The sequence below is a fragment of the Meleagris gallopavo genome, chromosome 1, assembly GCF_000146605.3.
Source record: "Meleagris gallopavo isolate NT-WF06-2002-E0010 breed Aviagen turkey brand Nicholas breeding stock chromosome 1, Turkey_5.1, whole genome shotgun sequence".
Lineage (NCBI taxonomy): Eukaryota > Metazoa > Chordata > Aves > Galliformes > Phasianidae > Meleagris > Meleagris gallopavo.
The window spans coordinates 117,654,119-117,674,941 of record NC_015011.2 but is presented as its reverse complement, the minus strand read 5'-3'; the positions used below and the strand labels follow the sequence as shown (position 1 = coordinate 117,674,941).

General features: G+C 41.3%; 1 protein-coding gene and 1 long non-coding RNA gene across 5 annotated transcripts in view; one reads left to right on the top strand and one right to left on the bottom strand.

Moving 5' to 3' along the window:
* The first annotated feature begins 347 nt into the window (after window positions 1-347).
* Window positions 348-3,154, top strand: LOC109370676. The gene is made up of 2 exons (XR_002121019.2): window positions 348-569; window positions 2,866-3,154. It is a non-coding gene; the product is annotated as an uncharacterized LOC109370676 (long non-coding RNA).
* A 6,561-nt stretch (window positions 3,155-9,715) lies between these two features.
* APOO (apolipoprotein O) overlaps window positions 9,716-20,823 on the bottom strand; it is a 31,298-nt gene continuing 20,190 nt past the window's right edge. For 2 of the 4 annotated variants that reach the window (XM_010725837.2, XM_010725857.3), the window contains 2 exons: window positions 12,890-12,985; window positions 9,716-10,054 (listed from right to left, as the gene is read on the bottom strand). In XM_010725837.2, the coding sequence (XP_010724139.1) occupies window positions 12,917-12,985 (69 nt within the window). In that variant the 3' untranslated portion in view covers window positions 9,716-10,054; window positions 12,890-12,916. Of the gene's footprint in view, window positions 10,055-11,188; window positions 11,237-12,889; window positions 12,986-20,823 lie in introns of those variants that run through there. The other 2 variants (XM_010725845.2, XM_010725851.2) reach the window with 2 other exon arrangements.

Genomic DNA, 20,823 nt, shown 5'->3' with positions numbered 1-20,823 from the left:
TCTACTGTGAGCTGGCTGTGTTTGTTCAGAAGGAAACCATATCTCCATTTCCCAAGGCTCTCTTCCTTCTCCCAAACAGAGAGGCAAGGTCTGCTGCTCGTTCCCTGGCACAAGGCAGTGGTCATAGAAACATAGAAGGGGCCCTTAAAGGCAATCTAGTCCAACTCCCCTGCAATGAATAAGGACATCCACAGCTCCATCAGGGTGCTCAGAGCGCCGTCCAGCCTCATTAAGAGTCTCCAGGGACAGGGTACCCACCACCTCTGTGGGCAACCTGTTCCAGTGCCTCACCACTCTTATTGTAAAACACTTCTTCCTTAAATTCAATTTAAATTTCCCCTCTTTTAGTTTGAAACCATTTCTCCTTGTCCTATCACAACAGACCCTGCTTATGACTGCTTCATTCTTACCGGGCCACTATGAGGTCATCTCACAGCCTTCTCTTCTCTAGGCTTAACAGCTCCAGCTCTCTGCCTGTTCTTGTAGGAGAGTGGTTACATCCCTTGGATCACTCCAACAGATCTGTCTCAGCTGTACTGGCAATCCCACACCTGAACACAGTACTGCAGGTGAGGCCTCACCAGTGCAGAGCAGGGGGGCAGGATGTCCCTAACCCCTGTGAGCAGAAGCAGGTGGCTGCCCGCCTGCCAGCAGCAGTGTTCCCAATGTGCTGAGGTGTTTTCAAAACACATGGGTTAAAATGCTGGGGGAGGATTTTCAAGGCTGGTTGCTGTCACTTGGCATCCCACTACCACTACAAAGGCACCTTTGAACTGCCGTCCTCTACCTTTGCTTATAATGGACTCCACCCTGGGTCTTTGTGATCTCCATGAACCTTTGCATTAGCCCAGTTCCAATGACTGGCACAGCAACAACAACAAATGGAAAAGGAAGAAACAGAAAACCTTCTCAGTTTTGGTTTATAGACTCAATCTTGGTGCAATCAGTTTGGACAGCTGAATTCCACTTTTTTCCCCAAACCAACCTCCTGGCGCAGGCCAACACAGATTTGCAAGAACATTAACCACCACTCAGCCAGAATACATTTTGCTGCATTTTAAGAAAAAACACCCCTTGTCCATTAAAAAACAACACCACCACCAAGACGACTTATCCCAAAGGAGCAGCTTTTTTCATCCTTGCCTGGGATGCTAGAAGAGCAGCAGAAGATGCTGCAGGAGCCTCCCTGCACTCAGCAAAGGAAAGCCCAGCCAAAGAGGCATCAACCCAAAATATTTGGTAGGGTCACAGTGTTTTTTTTTGTTCTGCTTTGTTTTTTAAATACTGCTACTTTTTATTGCTTACTAGATTGATCTTAATCAGCACAGGCCAAACTGCAAAGAAACAGAAGAAAAATTTCTAGTATGGCCCATACAGACACCTACCCAACACGGGAAAGGCCAAGGGGATGCCAGGGTGAGCCCACTGGTGTCTCCCCTGGGGTCCCTGAGATGTGGGGTCTGCCAGTGCAGTGGGAAGGAAGTGCAGGAGGAGAGTCTGCAGCAGTGCAGGTCATCACCGCAGGGCTGGCTGTGAAACTGGCCTAGAAACAGAAGGCTCTTACTTTGCAAAATGAGACATCTCATAGATAAATTCTTGGAATATATCAAGTACCCCCTGGATTACTGTTACTTTCCATCGATCTCTTCAGCCACACATCGATGGATTTGCAAGCAGGAGTTATTTGTCTGAGCAGCACCAGGAAGGCCTGGCAGAGAGGCAGAAACAAGTGTTAGCACCAAAGAAGTAAGACTGTATTAATTCACTTTTAGACCAAACTGGCTGAAGGTTCCAGGGGTAATGGCAGAACACACTGCTCCTCAGCCTTGCAGGGATACACACCCATCTTAGGTAACGACATATCTCCAAGAGCTGGCAGACTGTAAACAAGGCTAAGGGAATGAAGTCCACTGCATGACACAGTGCAGCCAGTTCAAATGAAAGTGAATGAGGCCAAGATTACAGAGTCCCAGAGAAGAAAACCTTACCATAAGCAAATATGCAGGATTTATAGGCATCAGGTGATGACCTTCTCAGCCAGGGAAGCAGTAAAATGATTCTGCATTTCCATGCCAAGCTTGCCATCATCAAACTGTCTGAAATCTGACCAGAAGACCTGAGGGGAGCCATGCCCAAGGAAAGCCCTGTATGTGCAAGGAAGCTGTGCAACAACCACATTCCCAGCACTGCTTTCCTTGCCATTTGAACTTGGCTGTTGCTTCAGGCTGCGCAAAGCCAAATAACTTTTCACCCTGCAGTTGGATGCCCTCATGATCCCTGCTGCATGCCCCAGCAGGACCATCTTCAACTCCACACGTCATGGCCATGTTCCCCTGCACAGTGCAGGCAGCCAGAGGCACAGAGTCTGTACCACAACCTGCTGCAACTGAGTGCTGCACATTGTGCACTCTTCCCTGCAGATGCATGCTGTGCTCAGAGGGGCTGAATCACAGAATGACAGGATTGATGAGGCTGTTGGGTCGTCTGGGTCCATCAGGTCTCGTCCAAGCAGGGACACCCAGAGCAGGATGCCCATGCCCACGGCCAGGGAGCTTTTGGAGATCTCCAAGGAGAAGACCCCACAACCTCTGGGTGGCCCCAACTGGTGCTCTGTCACCTGCACAGCACAGAAGTGCTGCCTGGTGCTCAGAGGGAATCTCCTGTGCCGCAGTTTGTGCCTATTGCCTCTGGCACTGGGCAACATAGAAAAGAGAATAAAATCCTACACTGTAGGAACATCTTCCTCCAGCTGCTCCACAGTGAGGCATGATGGGTCAGCACTAGCAATTCCTGCAGTGCCAGGTGCCTTCAAACAAGCCATAAAAATACCAGTCAGGAATCTGAAACTCAATGGTTTCTTTTCAGGCAGAGGCTCCACTGCATAAGGTTTATCTGCTCTTTCCTGCCCCAGCACAACCCATTGCCAAACTGGCTCACCTTGAGGTAAACAACATCCTGACAGCCCGGCACTCAGCAGGAAATCCTTGCCTTTGCTACATCTGCTATGAAGTTATGAGATGCAGCTGTGACCTTCAAGTGTGGACCATAAGAAACATCTGGTGCTCTTTTTCAGCAAAGCATTCCACAACATTTACAAATCCAAAACAAGCACCAAGTTGGAATTATCATACAATAAATTACTTCAGGGTGTTGAGTTTTGCTTTCAGGAAACTAATCAGTGGCTGAAGTTTGTTAAACAATTAGGGCAGCATAACTAACAGGAGAGGACCAGTTAGTTTCTTCTTTGCTATAAGCACCATTTTTCTAGGCTGTTTTTTGTTGTTGTTGTTGTTATTGTTGTTTCTTTGTTTCAGTTCTTAACTTTTCCTTAGAACAATAGATTTGGTGATTAAACCTATAGGTAAATGTCTATTCCAAGAGAGGTGAGACGCTCTTCTGTCCGCCTTACTACATACAAGTCAGCAGTCCTCCAGGAATGTTTATAACATCTCATGTTAGTTTCCCTTTCCTGAAGTTAAAACGTTTGAATCTCCAAATACTTAAAGAATATGTTATCTGGAACAATCAAAGGAAAACTGAGCACAAGTTATGCATTCGAGCATTGCCCTTCCACAGTTCAAACTTGATCTGATTCTCACATTTAGTACCAACATACATTGGAAAAATTGATGCCTCCAGTAAAGAACTCGCCCCTAAGGAAGGGGAAAGCTCTGTTAGATGCACAAGTGGGCAGGCCTCCTCCAAACAAGCCATGCCCCAGCACACAGCAAGCTCCAGGGGCACTTGAGGACAGAACAGTGACAGCAAGGCATGGGGGCTGCTGAAGCACTTGGAGCCCGGTGGGCTCTCAGCCCCAGACTCCCTGCAGAAGCCATACAGCCCTCACCTGGCTGTAAGTCACTCATGAAAATGCCCCCAAGGCTTTAGCTTTGGGAGGAAAATGACCTCGCCCCTGCTACAGAACTGAAGTCTCCTCCTTGAAGATCTCCAAAAGCCGCCTGAATGTGGCCCCAGCTCCCTGCTCTGGATGTCCCTGCTTGGGCAGGGGTTGGAGCCAGGTGTCCTCAGAGGTTCCCGCCAATCTCAGCCATCCTGTGACATTGTGACTAAGGGAGGAGAAGAGATGAAGCCAGCAACCCACCCTTACTGGTGGGGAAAGACCTTAAAATGACAGTAGGGACAAACAAACACAAAAAGAAGCTAGCAGTTTCTTCGCATGCTCTCACTGCCTCCTATCCTTGGCAGAGAAGCAGCTGCTGCACAGCAGGGGACAGCCTCAGGCAGCTGCCTTGGCACAGGGCAATGCAGCAGGGGCTCTGGGGAGCCCAGCCATGCAGCTGGAGGTGCGGAGATGGCTCAGAGCCCAGCCCCATGACCCGGTCAGTGAGGCCACAGGGCCGTCACAGTGACAAATTAACCCAGCTGAAAAGCTCCATGTTCTAAATAAATGAACATAGAAGAGTGAACTTACTGTTCTCTGACTCTCAAGGTAATAATTGCCTGTGTTTTAAGGAAACATCGTCATGCAATCAGTGATAAAAGCCATAGCAGTAACTGCACATGAAGAGCCTGAAGGACGTGTAGCAGAGGAACCTAGAAAGCAGGGGAGGCCAAGGTGTGACAGCTGTCCCAGTTATTCTGGGAAGGGCCAGAGGCCAGAGCAGCACTGGGAAGGTAGCCAGAAAGGGGCCATGGGCCAGAATGAGTTGTCACAAAAAAAAAAAACCAAGAGCCCAGCCTGGATATGTCACTGGCTGTCCCACAAGGGAGCCCCAGGGGAAGAGCTGAGCATCCTCAGGGCAGGCTGCTGAGCTGGACCCTGGGCAGGGCCACGCAGGGGGCTCGCAAGGAAAACCAAGGTGGTGTTGCAGGCCTGCTGGCCCACAGCCTGCTGAGACAACTCTGTGCTCTAAGCATGGCCTGCTCTGCACCCAGGGGCTACAACCTGCTGCAGGCACCAGGACTGCACCCCTATGCATCAGCCAGAGACCAACAGACACGGGGGCTCAGTTCCTCCCACAAGTCTGTAGGGCTTGAGGGGAGGCAGGGGCCGGCAGAGGATGCTCCTCCATTAGTCCTCCTCTAGCACACCTCAGAACATTAGGACAGGTCCTGCAGGGGCTAACGCCACTCTAAAAATGCGTCATGCATGATGCATGACAGCAAACATACTGCTCCTGAAGCCTCCCTGCCTTCAGCAGCCACCTTTCGTCCAGGCAGTTGGAAACTATTCTTTTAAGATAGATCAAAAAACCTTATGGGAACAGTTCCAAGGGTAGGCGCACAGCTGATGTCAGCAGGCTGTGTTCAATAACAAAACCCGTTTTTGTAGGAAGCCAAAGCATGGCACAGTGCTTTGAACGGAGGTTACCTTTATGATTCATGGTATGAATGAGCACTTGCTCGAGCGCCCTACGAGTCAGGAAATGGCTCCCTCAGGAAGTGAGTCTGAGGCCGGCTGTATTTACAGAGATGTTTGTGGACTTAATCTAGGGCAGATGGTGGGGGAAGGGAAGAATCCCTTTCACTATGGATGGATGCACAGCTCCGTGCATTTCTGTACACAAATACTAACAAAAAAAAAAAAAAGAAAGGATCCAGAAACACAAAGCCGTAGAATCATTAAGGTTGGAAAAGATCACTAAGATCATCTAGTCCAGCCAGCAGCCCAACTCCATCATGCCCACTAACCATGCCTCTCAGTGCCACATTTCCATGGTTCTTGAACACCAACAGGGACGGTGACTCCAACTCCCTGGACAGCCTCCATAGCTTTCTGCTTACAAGCTTTGATTGGTGCACGCATGCAGCCACTTAGTCTTGCCCAGCTTAATGCTTAATCCTTCTCCCTACCTCCAGGAAGATGAAAGTGCTCTCCTGCACACCCAGGAAGCCATCACAAGGTAGTAACTCTGTGCATCTCTGTTCCAGGCCTGCTTTCCCCCCTGGCAGGTTCCATCTGGGTCCAGGTAGGGATTGAGGTCAGCTCCATGCTGCAGGTGACTCCCCCATAGCATGGGTGCTGTGCCCTGGAGCTGAGTGCATCACATTGACTACACAGACATTGGGTTTATTACTACAATGGGACAGAGACCATAGGATTTCAAAGAATTTCAGTATGGGAAGTGGTGTGGTTGTGTAGCCATCATGCAGCAACACTAAAAAAAGGAGATTTCTCATCCTTCCTTCTAAGTTAATTCACTTACCTGGTCACTCATTTCTGTGTTAAAAGGCATGCTGAGCAAGTCCTGGTCCAACACCTGGACCAGCGCCCCAGTGTTAAGCTGCAAGCTGCCTTCCCTGGGCAGAAGAATTGAAGAAGCTCAGCAGCTAAAGGACCACAGCAAGAGTCTTCTGGAGCAACTGCCCTCTGCCACACAGTGCACAATAGCAAACGACCCACCTTACCCACCTTGCTATTTTCTGTGGCTCTGTTACTAACTTCAGCATTCAGACTACAAGTAAAGTACATCCTCTAGCTTTAGTCCCTTTCACATTAAACTCCTGAGGCTTATGCAGTTCCTATATTCATAGTATAAACATAATATAAACATAGTTTCCAGACCTTCACTGTCTTTACAGTGGGCAGAGACCTGAATGTTGGGATCCTTTTTGTGTGCAGCTCAGACTGCTGCACGGCTGCTCCTGGGAACATACTAACAAGTCACCTAGGGGCAGCCTCCCACTTTACAGACCCAAAAAAAACAAAATACCCACCAAAATTTTGTCAGCCCGTGCCCCCAGGACACCTCACCATCTATCAAGATCATCCCTTGGTATCTGGGTCTCGAGATGGAGCATCACACCAAGCTCACCTGCTGCAGCTGAATATGCTTCACATACCCACCTTGTTTCAGGTGTCGGCACACAAAAGGTCTGCAGAAGTCAAAAGAGCCTGACAGCTTGGCCTGGAGCAGGCACTGTAAAAAAAATCCATTTGTAGGGGAAGAAGACTGATAACCACCTGTGAGTCCACCTTTGATTTCTCCAGCTTTCAAGCCCAATGCCAACAGCTACCAGTAGCACCAGGTGAAAATGTGGTAGTAAGAGCAGCATTCTGGTGGAATCCATAACATCAAGATAACAAGATGAAAGTCCAAATCAGGCACTGGTCTTTAACAAGATGACCAACAATGAACATCACTGACATGGAATGGGAGAAAACGATACAATTGCATCAATACACCAACACTGCTTTCAGAGAGGCCTTGAGAAAGCAGTCAGCTCCTGACACATCAAGAACAATACACAGTCAAGAAAAACTAGAATCAGCTGATTGCCCAGATGCAGAAGGACAGGATGTTGTTACACAAGACTTTTTTTTTTTTCTGCTAAGAGATATCTCCTCTTCTGCTTTGTAGTTACGATATTGCTATCAAAGGTTTTCTTCATAAACAAGCAGCTTTCTTACCTGCCAAAAACACTACATAGGGCTGCTGACCCAGGCAGCTGCCAGGCCACCCAGGTGCAAAAGTTGATCCTGCTCTGAGATGCTACATTCAGAAATGCCCAGTGGGAAAGTATGTGGACTCCTCTGGCAAGCCTGAAGAACTGAAATACTCTCTCCTAACAGCAGATTATTATATTAAAACTGGCTTTAAAAGGAGCTTGTAGTTTATAGGAGGGTATGGAAATAACAGTAACAAATTAGAAAAGGAAAAAGTATTCATACAATTTTTTTTCTGCCAGGGCTAATAAACAGAGCTGTAGCAAGCCACTTCTCCAGCTCTAAAGTACCAACTCCTGCTTTCTCAATCTTGCTTTCTCACACTGAAGAATTGTAACTCTCTTCAGTAGTGACAGCTACAGCTACAACAAGGAAGGTTTCAAAATACTGCTGATAAATTCATACTGGGGGCCTTCTGCAGTCAGAGCAATGAGCCAACTATTTTTCTTTCAGAAAATACTGAAATATCAAAATAGTGTGATATTATTCAAGGCTACAAGGTTTTCCACTTACATGGGCTAGCAGGATTAGTCAGCTAACAACATACTTCTGGCAAAATGAGAGGCTGCGTTATCCACATTTACTCAGACAAAAGAAACTACATATAGGAATTTCCATCCCAGACCAACGGCTGAATTGGATAACCAGATCATCTCATCTCCACAAGCTGCAGAACTTAAAGATCGTGTTTTTAAGAGGCAGCATTGCAATCCATCCCTAGTAAATTTGCTGACACTGCGACTGAGGGTGCTAAGATGAGGACAGTTTCCTCATTTAACAGGCTCCAGTTACCAAGTCAAAAGGCTTAGGATGGAAGGTTGATCAAATTGCTGATGTGAAACTTGGGAGGGGAATATACTACTTTCATCTCATATTGTAATACTCACAAGTGAAGTCTGGCAAAAGATAACACATGCAAAAAAGAGGCGACAGCATCTGTATATGTATACATATATCAAACAACAGCCAGCTGCTCTCCTGTTCCTCATGAGGAGAGTGCCAAGTGAGTTGAATGCCTCTTGCACTCTCGCAAGCATGCAACATTATTTTTCTGTACTTGTAAAAAATCATTGCTAGAAGAGGTAAGGATTCCAGTTAGGGACATCTTGTTCCAATTTTGAAACCATCTCCTCATCTCAGTATGCACAGGTGGCTGAAGGCAGCCTTTTCCTGCTAGATAAAAGCATTTGCAGCCTATTGTTTGGGGATATTTCTAAGCAGCAGTGTAAACAGGCAAAATAAACATGCACCTAAATGAAAAGCATTTGAATCACTATACTTAGTTAACCTGGGATTTTTTTTTTTTTTTAACACAACATGTTCAATTATTTACCAGCCTAAGACATTCATAAAAACATTTTGCTGAACATTCTGAGATACTATTTTCTGCCTGAGGCAACTACATGCCTTATGTCCTGTATCAAAGAATTTGCCTGTTTTATAATGCCCACACAGACTGGCATTAGCACTGCCAAAGTTCATCTGTATTTCCTCTGTGGAAGTCTGTGGAATACAATCAGCTGGAACAATGCAGCAAGTAATTACAAAGTAATTACAAAGATATTTTAAAACATTTAAATCCTTTAAATGTCTTTTTCTTCCAGAATTCATCTTACAGGCACTTGTTTAGTTTCATCCTGCCTTCATATTCACTGATGATTAATTTAGGAATATTTAAGATTCACCCACAGAACTTCAAGTGTTATGAGCTGCCTGGATTACAAGCATCACAACTGACTGTCTATTAGTATCTCCTGAAGCATCATCAAGGGAAACATTCCTGAAAATGGCAACAAATGATTTTATTGTGAAAAATGGTTTTATTGTGAAAAGATTTCAAAATCTTCTTGTATTTCCCTTTGCTTCGCTTTTTTTCCCCTTCCCTAGCCCAGAATGAGGAAACAGACAAGTTATTCTATAGCTGGTTCTCACCACCACAATATTCTCATTCCCATTGAGCTGTGCATTCAAGCAAAAACAAGAACAAACATTAACAGCTCCATTCCCACCCGTCTACTAGACAGGAATTCACAGATGCTTCATTACATACCTCCCACTGGCACTGGTGAAGCAGAAGATTTGTATAGAAAGGAGAGGGAGACTCAGACAAAACACAAGATTCATTGTAGTTGCTGTAATGCATAATTCCATTACCTAATGTCAACCAAAACACTGTGCTACTTCAAGCTTTTTTTCCCTCACTGTTAGATGTACTGGCATTGTCAATAGCATCTTAAGAACCCTTTCTAGATTATACCAAGGTCAAATATAAGAGCTTAAAGAACACAGGAAAAGAATTCATAACCATTTTATGTAATAGGAATTTTATTTTATACATAAATAACAAGACTGAGGAATTTTGAGACTTGCTACTTGCAGTGCTGATCCTGCAACAGGACAGGCATGGCAGACTTAACTCCCACTGCAGAACAGAGGACAAGGTCTCAAGATTGACCCAAAATACAGTGTCCTTTCACAAATGCCATTCCAGAAGCCCAAGCAGCACACTGGCAGTCTTTCCTGAGGCAGAAGGCAGATTAGTCACATTCAAAATCAAAATGGATTCCGATGGTTATCCTCTTTTTCCTAGGAAATCGTTGCTTCTATCTATATTTTTATTCGCCTGAAGTCAAAAGAAGGGCACAACTGATATTGAAACAAGGGTGAAGAAAAAAAAAAAAACAATTACGATATTGTAGGCCTTTTCTTTTAATTGTCAAAATGCATTTATATTTTTTTCTTTGATGTTGAAAGCTGATCAAAATCTATTTGATGAACACTCTCACTATTAACATCTTGTGTAGGGATTTAAGTAATCATATTTCTGACATGACAGCACTAATCATAGAATGGCTTAGGTTGGAAGGAACCTCAAGGATCATCAAGTTCCTTGGTTCCTATAGCTATGCTGTATGGAAATATAAAAGAGAAAGAACATTTCATAGCAACAAAGCATCAACTGGCATCTTTTGTAATAAATCAGCATTCTCAAATGGAATTCTATTTCATTCCCATCGGGTGTACTTTCTCTAATCTGATTTACTCTGGTGTAAACCTAGGGTAATTTAATTGGAACAAATAGAATTAGATAAAAATAGAACCTGAACAGGTTAAAAGTGACAGATGCCATGGAAAAACACAAACTCTTGTCACCTCCATAACATTCACCAGCACAACCACCAGATAAAATTAAAGCTTGTCTCTCCCATGATGGGATGGATGTGGTTTGGGTTGTAGTTCACATATAACTGCTAACTACAAACACACACTGAAGTGCAATGCTGCTGGGTTTTTTTGGAACGGAGAAACATGTTACTGCTTCCAAGCCAAAGCAATTTTGTCCCTGGCTGATCAGTCAAAATTCAAAGACCCATGCTGTGACAAACCCTTATAAGGAAAATGAGACCACATTTGCTTTGTAACCAGATTCAACTAGGAGTATTGCCAACAGTTTAATATACAGCGAGACTTTCAGGACTGATCTCATTCAGAATAAACAAACTCATCTTTTCAAAGATCACAGCAGTGTTCTCCAACGTTTGGGACCATCCAAATCCAACAAAACAGCTGGACTTGAGTATGGAGTTAAATAATCAGATTTGATTTCAAGCAGAAGTAACAAATTGCCACCCCCACAGAACAGCTGAAAATTGAGACTGAATTGAAATTCCATCATTTGGTTGCTCTAGGTCAAAACTCTAGTAGTTGTATTTATGCAGAAACAACATGTGGCAAAGCAAGCAGATTTCAAAACCAGCAGCACCCAAATACTTTAAACACATGAGCAATCTTAACTCTAGCAAGACAATAGAGCATCCGAGGCAGCAACTGTTAAAAAAAAAAGCATGCCTCAAAATTTACTCTGCTTATACAGCGTGAGTACACATATTATGTATGATATAATCATATATATGAGGATAAAGGTTTTGGATAGCTTTAGTATAAGTCTTCCTGACAGCTTTTCCTCCTACTTTTTTCTTTTTTCCTTCAAGTTCTTCTTCAAAAGAAAACTTGCCATAAGCACAAGTGCTGATGTCCCAGAAAGTGAGTAAAGACTGGGCAGAAATTATGCTCATATGCTAAAGAAAATAAGATCTATTTATGGGTTTCTGTTTTAATTGAACCTTGGGACAGTATCCCATAAATATACAAAAATTAAGCTTTCCTAGCTTTTTATCACTTATTAACACTGTCCTAACTAAAAAAGCAGCACAATGTGTTAGTGAATTTCAGAGCAGCTTTCCTTCCTCTTACTTTTCCTGAATATCTTACTCAAAACAAGATTTTTTTTTTTTGTATTTTTATGTGGCTGTCATATAAGATAGTAGAAAGCACACTGAGAGACTTCATATTCTGATAGAAAACTAATTCTTGTGTCTGAAGGAAAACTTCAGTAAATCAGCTACTCAAAGTATCTCGCCCTTTTGAGAACTAGCTATAGCAATTAAATATTTATTAATGGAAGCACAACATTAAAAACTAGTTTTGCTGTTAAAGCTGTAGAAGTAGAACACTTGTTCAGCAGATGTGTGCACTCTGCATAGTGTTTGAGACTGGTGATGATGCATGGAATAAAAACTGGCGGAGTTTTCTAAACCTGAGCTCTATTTAGACAGTTGGTAGCTAGGAAAAAAATAAAAGAATTTTACTAGTAAACAGAACACTGAGTAAAGTAAAAAAAAAAAAAAGAAATCCCAGCAATGCTAGAAACCTGATGAAAAATAACTCTTTAACATAATGTGGAAGTAATATAAGACAAAGACGGGCAACTAAAAAACATGTTAAAAAAAAAAGACATCCTTAATATCTTCTGTGTGAGAAGATAATCTAATATGTTGTCCTAAATGATGTCCAATTACATAATCATTAGTGATAACAGGCCTTAAACACCCAGCTATTTCTCTTCTATGAACTAGAACTACCTTTAAAAGTTAGGAGTTGTGTTTTTGTCTTTTGTTTTGTTTTCTTTCTTTCTAGAAAACTGTAACAATCACAGGACTTGTCGCAGTTTAGAAAGCAGCCTAAAACAGAACTGGAGTCTCAACTTCAGCTTCTGGCTCAGAGCACTGAAACATTGCCTCCACTTCCTGCACTATGGTTCCCAACTGAGGAAGAAAGTTTCATTAGTGAAGTGCACCAACATGAAAGGTCAGGCACACCACAGATTGTTACAGGCTGTAAGACGAGGCTGTACCTTGAAACTGGCAAAACTTTAGAGAAAACATAAGAGCAGAGAATAGGTTCCTCTCCCCTTCTTCATACCTGCACAGGCAAGCAGTTTTTTGGTACTGGAGGCAGAAGTGGGATGGGGAGAAGAAAACAAACAACAACAACAAAAAAAAAATCAAGCAGTATTGAATTTACTACCTCTCTTCCCCTTTACGTCAATGTGAAGATGATAACTACGTACAAGTCCAATCTGCAAGTGTTTGTGTTACTTTGCAGCTGTGGTCATATACTGTTACCAATTTTTATCTCTACCTGTTTGACATCAAGTGATCCGGTGTTCTACTTCAGGGTTTGCTCTTCATTTGAAGCAGTGTGGATTTCCAGGGGCTTGTCACCCTCCACTTCGCTCTTAAGGAGAGAAAAACAGGCACAACACTTCAACTGAGGCAAGCCACTGTTAATATTTTTTGCTGGAACAGGAGCCCTTGTAAAAAGCTAGAACAAAAACTTCTTGCAAAAAATCAAGTGATTGATGAGGTTAGTTCATTGTGATACCCTCCCCAAACTGTTTTGAGATTTTAGTCTTCCTGTAGTTAGCTCAGCAATTAATGGATTTGAAAGAACAAGTAGCTCAACAGAAGATGCTTTAATTGACTCATTTTTGCCTGCACTAATAACAGAGGATGAATTCCCACAGAGTAGTTGCTATTTTGCATTCTTTGAATTCTGTGTGAACTTATACAATAGGCCTCTTTTAGTACATATCCTTTGAAAGAGTGTTCTCACACTTTCTCTGAAATAAACGATGGAAATCAAAGAATGAAGAGAGGCTTGTTACAGCATCTGGTTTATCTATTTGCCAAGTATGCTATAACAAACAGTCACTTGATTACAGTTTTAAATAGATGTCAATAAAAAAGAAAAAACTTAAAGGGACATCCACACAGACAGAGGAATGAAGAACACAACACTGGAGAACAGGCTGAGAGACCTAGGCCTCTTCAGACTCGAGAAGACCAGACAAAGGGGAAGTCCAATTTCTATACACAGTCATTTAATGGCCATTTACATATTTGGAAGAACCAGGTTCTTCTCAGAGGTTCACACCAAAAGGACATGGGAGCAGCACAGCAGATTTCTAGTAGTAGATATAAGGAAAGAGGGAAAGAAATCACACCACAGGTTGCCCATAGAAGTTGCTGAATCCCTCCCTATCTTTGGAGATATTCACCACTTGACTGGACAAAGCCTGTGCCACTAAATCTATCTTCAAAGCTGGTTCTCCTTTGAACGTGGGGAAGGATGAAATGATGGGAGGCCACACTCAACCCCAGTTATTTTTACATTTTCAACACTAAAATTAAATTGTACTTTATTTGTATTCAGAAAAGACATTTTTACCAATATGCCTTAAATAAATGTGATGGAAAAATATAACAAAATAAGCAGGAAGAGACTAGAAAACATAACAATTATACAGGACCACTAAAATTTATGCTCCAGCACAAGCTAAACAGCACAGCAGAGGCACAGAGTCCATGAAATGCTTCATATGCTGTGCTGGAGATAAGGACCCAATACACCAAGATTCAATTATGCATATAATTCTTACAGTTCCTACTCAAAATACGACTAGCAAGACTTTTAGAAGATAAGTCTTTCTTTAAAAAGAAAAAACACTGTTTTGATCACTATCCTGGATATTTCATAGTAAATGAAGTCACATCCACAGAACACACCCATTTCAAAGCAATGACATAGTTCATAATTCTCATGTACAGGAACTTGTACGTTCTGACAAAGTGAACAAAATGACTCATGGTGCCTCATCTCAGGGATTACTCAATCCTGAACAAATGAACTAAAAATAAGTTGTTCACAGAGGGTTCTGTGTTCTTCCACTTGCTTGTTTTGACTTGTAAAAATGAAAATGATACCCAGATAGGGTGCTTTTTCTTTTTTGTGTTTGTTTGGGGCTTTTTTGTCCCTGGAAGAGAAAAAAAAAAAGCCAATACAACAAACAATAATAAGTGTAGGGAAACAGGGATTCTGCTCAGTTCATTTGTGCTGATGAGATCAGTAGGTCTCACCGCAGGACTTGTCTTCACCAGATCCATCAGGAGTTGTTTAATTCAAGTCAAACCACCACTAAACTGTCACTCCTCATACACAAACACGGTTGTTCAATTAATAGCAATTAATACATTCTTTTAACTCCATCCGCTGCCAGTGCTTACTGCACCAGTAATGAGTGAGCCTGATAAAGCATTAAAACAGGTAGCCAGAAAAAGAAGTCCTTTGAGCTGGCACACGACAAAGACAATTTTACCAAGTGCTAAGGTCCTCAAGTCACACCCAAAACAAATTAGAAGCAAACTAACACAGTTAGGTCAATGACCCAAAAGACAGCCTCCTCCATGGCACAATGCCTTCTTGTTATTGGAAGCAGGCACATAGTCAAAAATCTTCCTATTTTCTGGCTCAACATAACCACTCCATAACACATCTGGGTGAACAGAGGAGTTCATGCATCAGATTTCTGTCCCACAGCAGGAGCGGAAATATTTTGTATTCTTATGCAACTGACATTTTCAAACGCACCATGACTGTAACAAACCTCCCTAATGCACTCCTGTGTTCAATACTAGGACTCTACAAGATTTAAAGAAAAAATTCATTATTTGAAATTCATAATAATGAAAGTAAGGTGACTGTACACAATTTTTTTTTTAATAAAGTTTCAGTCAATGATTAAAATGATTAAAAAAAGTCAAGTAGATCTCTTTACTGAGATCTAAGCTCTAGGCTTGAAAACATCAAACAGGGATTGCTATAACATTTTTACTAACATATTTAGAAAAAGTTCAAAAGCAAGCTGGTCTAGTTAAAAAAAAGGGGGGGGGAGAGTGGTGGGGCTTGCAAAAGAGAGTCTGGCCCCAGAAAAGAACAATTACAAAAGAAAAACAAAGCATTTAGACTCACAGATTAATAATTTGCCCTTTCTTTCTTCTGTCTCTTTTGTTTGCCAAATGTTGCTTAGAATAAAGATATCATCCTCTCCCAGTCAGTCAACAGCAACACATTCTCAGTTGCATACTTCTAGTTGAGCTTGAAATTTGCTCTCTCAGAAATATGGGAGCACTTTAAAAATATTACTGTATTTTAAGTCACTCTAAAAAGCACAACCTTTCGTAGGGTAGATTCTTCCTTTTTCATCTCTCAAACACTCATATTCATCACGACCCAAACTAAGGATTCAGCCCCCAAAAAACTGGAACCTTCTCAAGTTCCTCTCTGTTTGTTCTTACTACCAATAACAAGTGACAAGTGATACTAACAATAAGAAGTGAACATATGACAGCAGACAGTATTTTCTGTCAGAAGTAGATGTTTATCATTTAGTTCAGGTCGCTGTCTCTTAAGAAGTCACCAATGACAAATCTTTGGTATTTACAGGAAATCTGTCAGCTGCTCATGCTCTGTTTTAAAATATACTTAAACCACAAGTGACTCAAAACTCCCAAAACACGATTTAGGTTTGCTATGATGACCATTAATGATGTCCATGGTTAAGTTACCCAGTCAAGACACTGACACCACAACTTCCACTTTCACCACTCCCTTGATCCCAGTGCAAGAAATAAGCAACCCAAAGCTGAGCAGTCTTTGGGCTTGAGAGCACTTTGTTACCAGCTGACGCTTAATAAGATACTCAAACAGCTGTGCTTAACTAAGCATGTGTAGGTATGTACGTACATACGTATGTACTTCTGCACATGCAGAAAGTATTGTTAAATTTCAGCTAGTTTCTATCATTGGACCAGGAATGAAACTCAAACAATAAGCTGTATGAATTTCCCTGAATTTCTGAAGCTCTTTTAAGAAACATAAACAGACAGCATGGGAAAAAATAAAAGAACCAGTTTTCTATAAGATCTTATTACTGATTGGAACAAGGTGAAAAAAAGCACAGAAAGAAAGGAACACAAACTGAAAAGGGGGGATGTTACTAGAGCTCTAGTGCTGTTCCGTTTCACTACATTTCAGCCATTTCAGTAAAAACAGTGGGTGCCTGATTCACTATCAAGGGGAAGAGGGAGAATCCAAAACATCTGAGAACAGAGCAAGCTAACTCTTTGATTGGTATAAAGATAAGACAAAGAAAGAACTAACTGATAGAATAAAATGTTTTTCTGTGTTTCAGTATGTTTCGGCTCACTGGCTGGAACAAAACCCTTGTCTAAGTGACTTGGTGCCAGGACACAGGCCTTCATCACTTGAAGATGAAACCACTGCAGCACGAGAGCTAACAACCTTACAGAACAGTTCAGATGATAAAAATAGCAGAACCGGAGACAAAAGAGGAAGGACAAAAAAGGCCACATTTCATGACAGCTATCATCAGATGAGCTGAGCGACAAGAAACTTACAGGTCAGCTGTATTAAACTGTAGCTCTGAAATACAGATGTTTAAGCAGTTTTCTGTAAAGAAGTTATTATCTTTTGCATATAAAGCTACAGTCCTTAAAGCTGTTGCACAAAAATCATCCAGCCATTACAGTTGTTTTAGCCCTCTGACTTAAGAGCAGATATTATAGCTGATAAACTCATTGAGAATTAAACAGAGATCCCAGAGTGGGAAAAAAAGAAGCTGCAATTCACAGGCTTAACAGTTCAGCTAGACCTGAATGGTAAAGCAAGAAGAAAGGTGTAGAAGGAGAAGATCTTGCATGGATTTTATTGGGCAAAGAGACCAGTCACTTTACAAAGACTAACCAGAGCCAATGCAGAGTATGAGCCTTCATAATTGCAAAATTCCAGTAATGAAAGTTTGGTGTTGCCTAAGGCTACTCTAAAGAGTTCCAAACAGTATTCATCATTCCTAACAACTGTATAAAGTCATAGATATGATTCTCTGTAAACTGCAAACAAAAGTAAATAAGGTTTCAATTTCACTATCACCTTCCCTGAAGGCTTACTACTTGGTAATATAAATGTTAACAGTAATTTCACTGATGTTTGTGAAATCACTTCTTGTGAGTAAGTAAGTAGGCAAAAAAATATTCAGAAGATAGAATGCTTCACATACACCTGGCCTACCAATTAGCTGGTTACATTTCTTGTTCTGTCTTCTCTGTTTGGGGGAAGATATAGCAAAGTTGTCCACTTTATATCAAGGTAACATACACAGGAACTAATGAACTACTCCTCATCTCCTTTTTGAAGAAAATGTTTCATCCTTCTTTAAATAAAAAACGTGAACATAGATCGTCACTCATGGTACCTGTATAGGTTGAGTTGAGCACTTCTAATCTAACAGCCACTTCTTTCAACAAACCAGCATCAGGATACCAGAATGCTATTCTGCAAATCACATATTCAAAACTAGAGATTAACTTGGTGTACAGAGGCGCTCCAGTCAGCACTTCAAAGACTGCAGCAAAAGGTCCTGGAATTCATCTTTTTTGGCAGAACCTAGTTGATGTGACCTCAGTTTGGCATAGCTTACTGCCTCATAAAACCTTTAGGAAATCCACATACCACATCTACTTTAATGACCTACTGCTGCACAAACATGAAGTTATGCACAGCTGTGGTACCTATGACTATCAAAGAAATTATGAGCTGTGTAACAAATTAACACAAGCCAAGAAGAGCCACCCATATACAGTTTGATTATTTGCAAGGATCCTTTATGTAGCAACAAAGAAACACTAGAGCAAATGTCACAAAAACAAACAAGTAACATCATTTGCTCTGGCGTGGTTTCAGGAACAACTGCCACGGTAAGAATTCAAGAATAACATTTGCATTTGCCTAGTTAGGAAGCCTAGCTGCCTGCTACATCAAGAGGGAAAGACTATATATACAAAAACAACCTGATTATTTCACCATGTTGTCAAAAAACCTGTAGAAAAAAAAAAACCTGTTGTCCTACAACCTACCCCAGAATGCTTTGTCAACTTTGGTACATGATAGTTAGAAATATTTATAGAATTATAGAATTGCTCAGGTTGGACTTGGTGATCTTAAGGTCTTTTCCCTTAAGCCATACTACCCTAACTAACAACCCTCTCCTAAATCATGTCCCTGAGCACCACATCCAAGTAGTTTTTAAACACATCCAGCAATGGGGAATTTCTTGACATTTCTGTAGAAGTCCTATCGATGTAATAGTTTGTACTGATTTTCTGGATCTCACTAACTATAAAGACAAAAACTACCTTTTTACATTAATATAACCACAGAGCATTAGAGATGGACAGAAAAAGTTTTCCATGGAAGGCTTCCCCTTTAATTTTAGTGGTGCTCTGGTAGTCTGTATGTACAAAAAAAGTAGAAGTTTTCATTAATAGGTATGGCTGACCACATCATCATAGAACATCACTACACTATCATTAATAAGTAAACAAAACAAACAAAATCATATCTTTTCAGCTATATATTTGGTACTGTTTTACCAACTTAGACCTAAGGAAATTGCCCAGCAGGCTTTTCTCATCACCAACTTAACTGACAACAGTTAACATCAACAATACCTGACCAGTTACATTAACTCTAGGAGGGAACTGTTCAATCCTTTGTGCAAATAACATTCTGGAAACTGAGGAACATGATATAAAGACTCGGCAAGGAGGAAGAGAAAGAAGTGTGTTTACTCAATGGTCTCTAACTTTGCATGTTCTTTGTTTTTCTGCTGAGGTTGCAAGTGCTTGAATAAACCTTATAGGACAATGAAGGCTTCACAAGTTTTTGCCTTCCAATAACAACCAGGTGTTTCCTTTTGACATCTTAGGACAAAATAAAAGAAGAAGCTCAGCTAATTCATACTGCTGCAGTCAGTTTGCCTTTCTGACATACTTTTATGTTGCCTATTTTTTTGAGACATTTTTTGACAGACAATGTTTTAGGAAAGGTACGATATGACTAACAAACCCTTGCTTATTCAAAGAGTAACACAAGTGGATTAATTAAAGAGCCTAGGGGCCAAAACAGGGTGAGTATTCACAAGAAAAGTCAGCTGATGATGGCTCCACTAAGACTCAGCAACTGATAAGATAGATGAGCATTTGTCCAACCCATTCTGTTTGGAACCAGCCCCATGCCTAGCCCCGCACAGGAAACTCACTTCAATGCCCAAAACTCACTCAAGTGCAGTTGCCTGCGCAACCTGTTTCTCTTGGTGGCCATCCCACTTAATTCTTAAGACTTCTGGATTGCAAATATCTTGCTGTGGTCTTCTGGTTTCTGTTCCCAGAACACCACCATTAAAGCCATGCATCATCATCAACCTAGCATGAACTGTTAACATACTTATCAGTATGAACTGTTACCAGTTCATATTAGGTCACAGTGAATCACCAAGGCTTTCTGCTGGTTCAAAATTGTTTACAAATCATATTTTAGTTCTGCCATGCTAAATCAAATAATTAAAATAAGAGAAAGGAAGCAATCTGCTGCTAAGGCAGCAGTTTGTATCAGCAGAAATAGTACAGTTGCTTAGAAATTAGGAATAAAAAACACACTGAGTCTAGCAGTGGATTTTAAACCTCAAATGTTTTATGTTACATAGTTGAATTTTTAACTAGAAGTTTAAAAAAATTCCCTGAAAAAAATCTTAGAGGCTGTCCCTCAGGCACATTTTATATAACTGCACAATCGTTCAGTCTCTTATACTGCAATTTACTGAGCTATCCACATATATCTAGTTTCTTCATCTATATCAGAGGTACAACTACAAGGACAGCCTGCCCCTGAGGCCTAATGGAAATGTGCAGTAGATAAAAAACAAACATCATTAAGATAATTAACTCCAGAAGCTTTAGGCAGCCTATAAATTATGACCTAGACATTACATAATGTAATGAATCGAGAAAACAAGTTCCCCTTTCTTCACAAGTCAATTCTAACTGTCAGCTAATATCACTTACTGCACTAATTAGTGCACACTGCACTACTTTTGAACCTTGCATTTTGTAGAATGCAAAGCGCATTTGAAGTAAAATAGCATCTTTCTTCAAATTTTGTGGGTTTTCTTTTTCGTGGAGTATTTGAATAGTTGCCCGAGCATAATGATACCACTGCATGCTGCCCTATCAGACATTACTATCCAGTCATAACACGTAGATCTAATAAAAATAAACAATGATAGAAATATAAAACTACAAAAATAAAACTTCCAACCACTTTCTGAAATTGAAATAAGCCTAGTATTTTTCCACAACTTAGAAATGTAACATTAAATC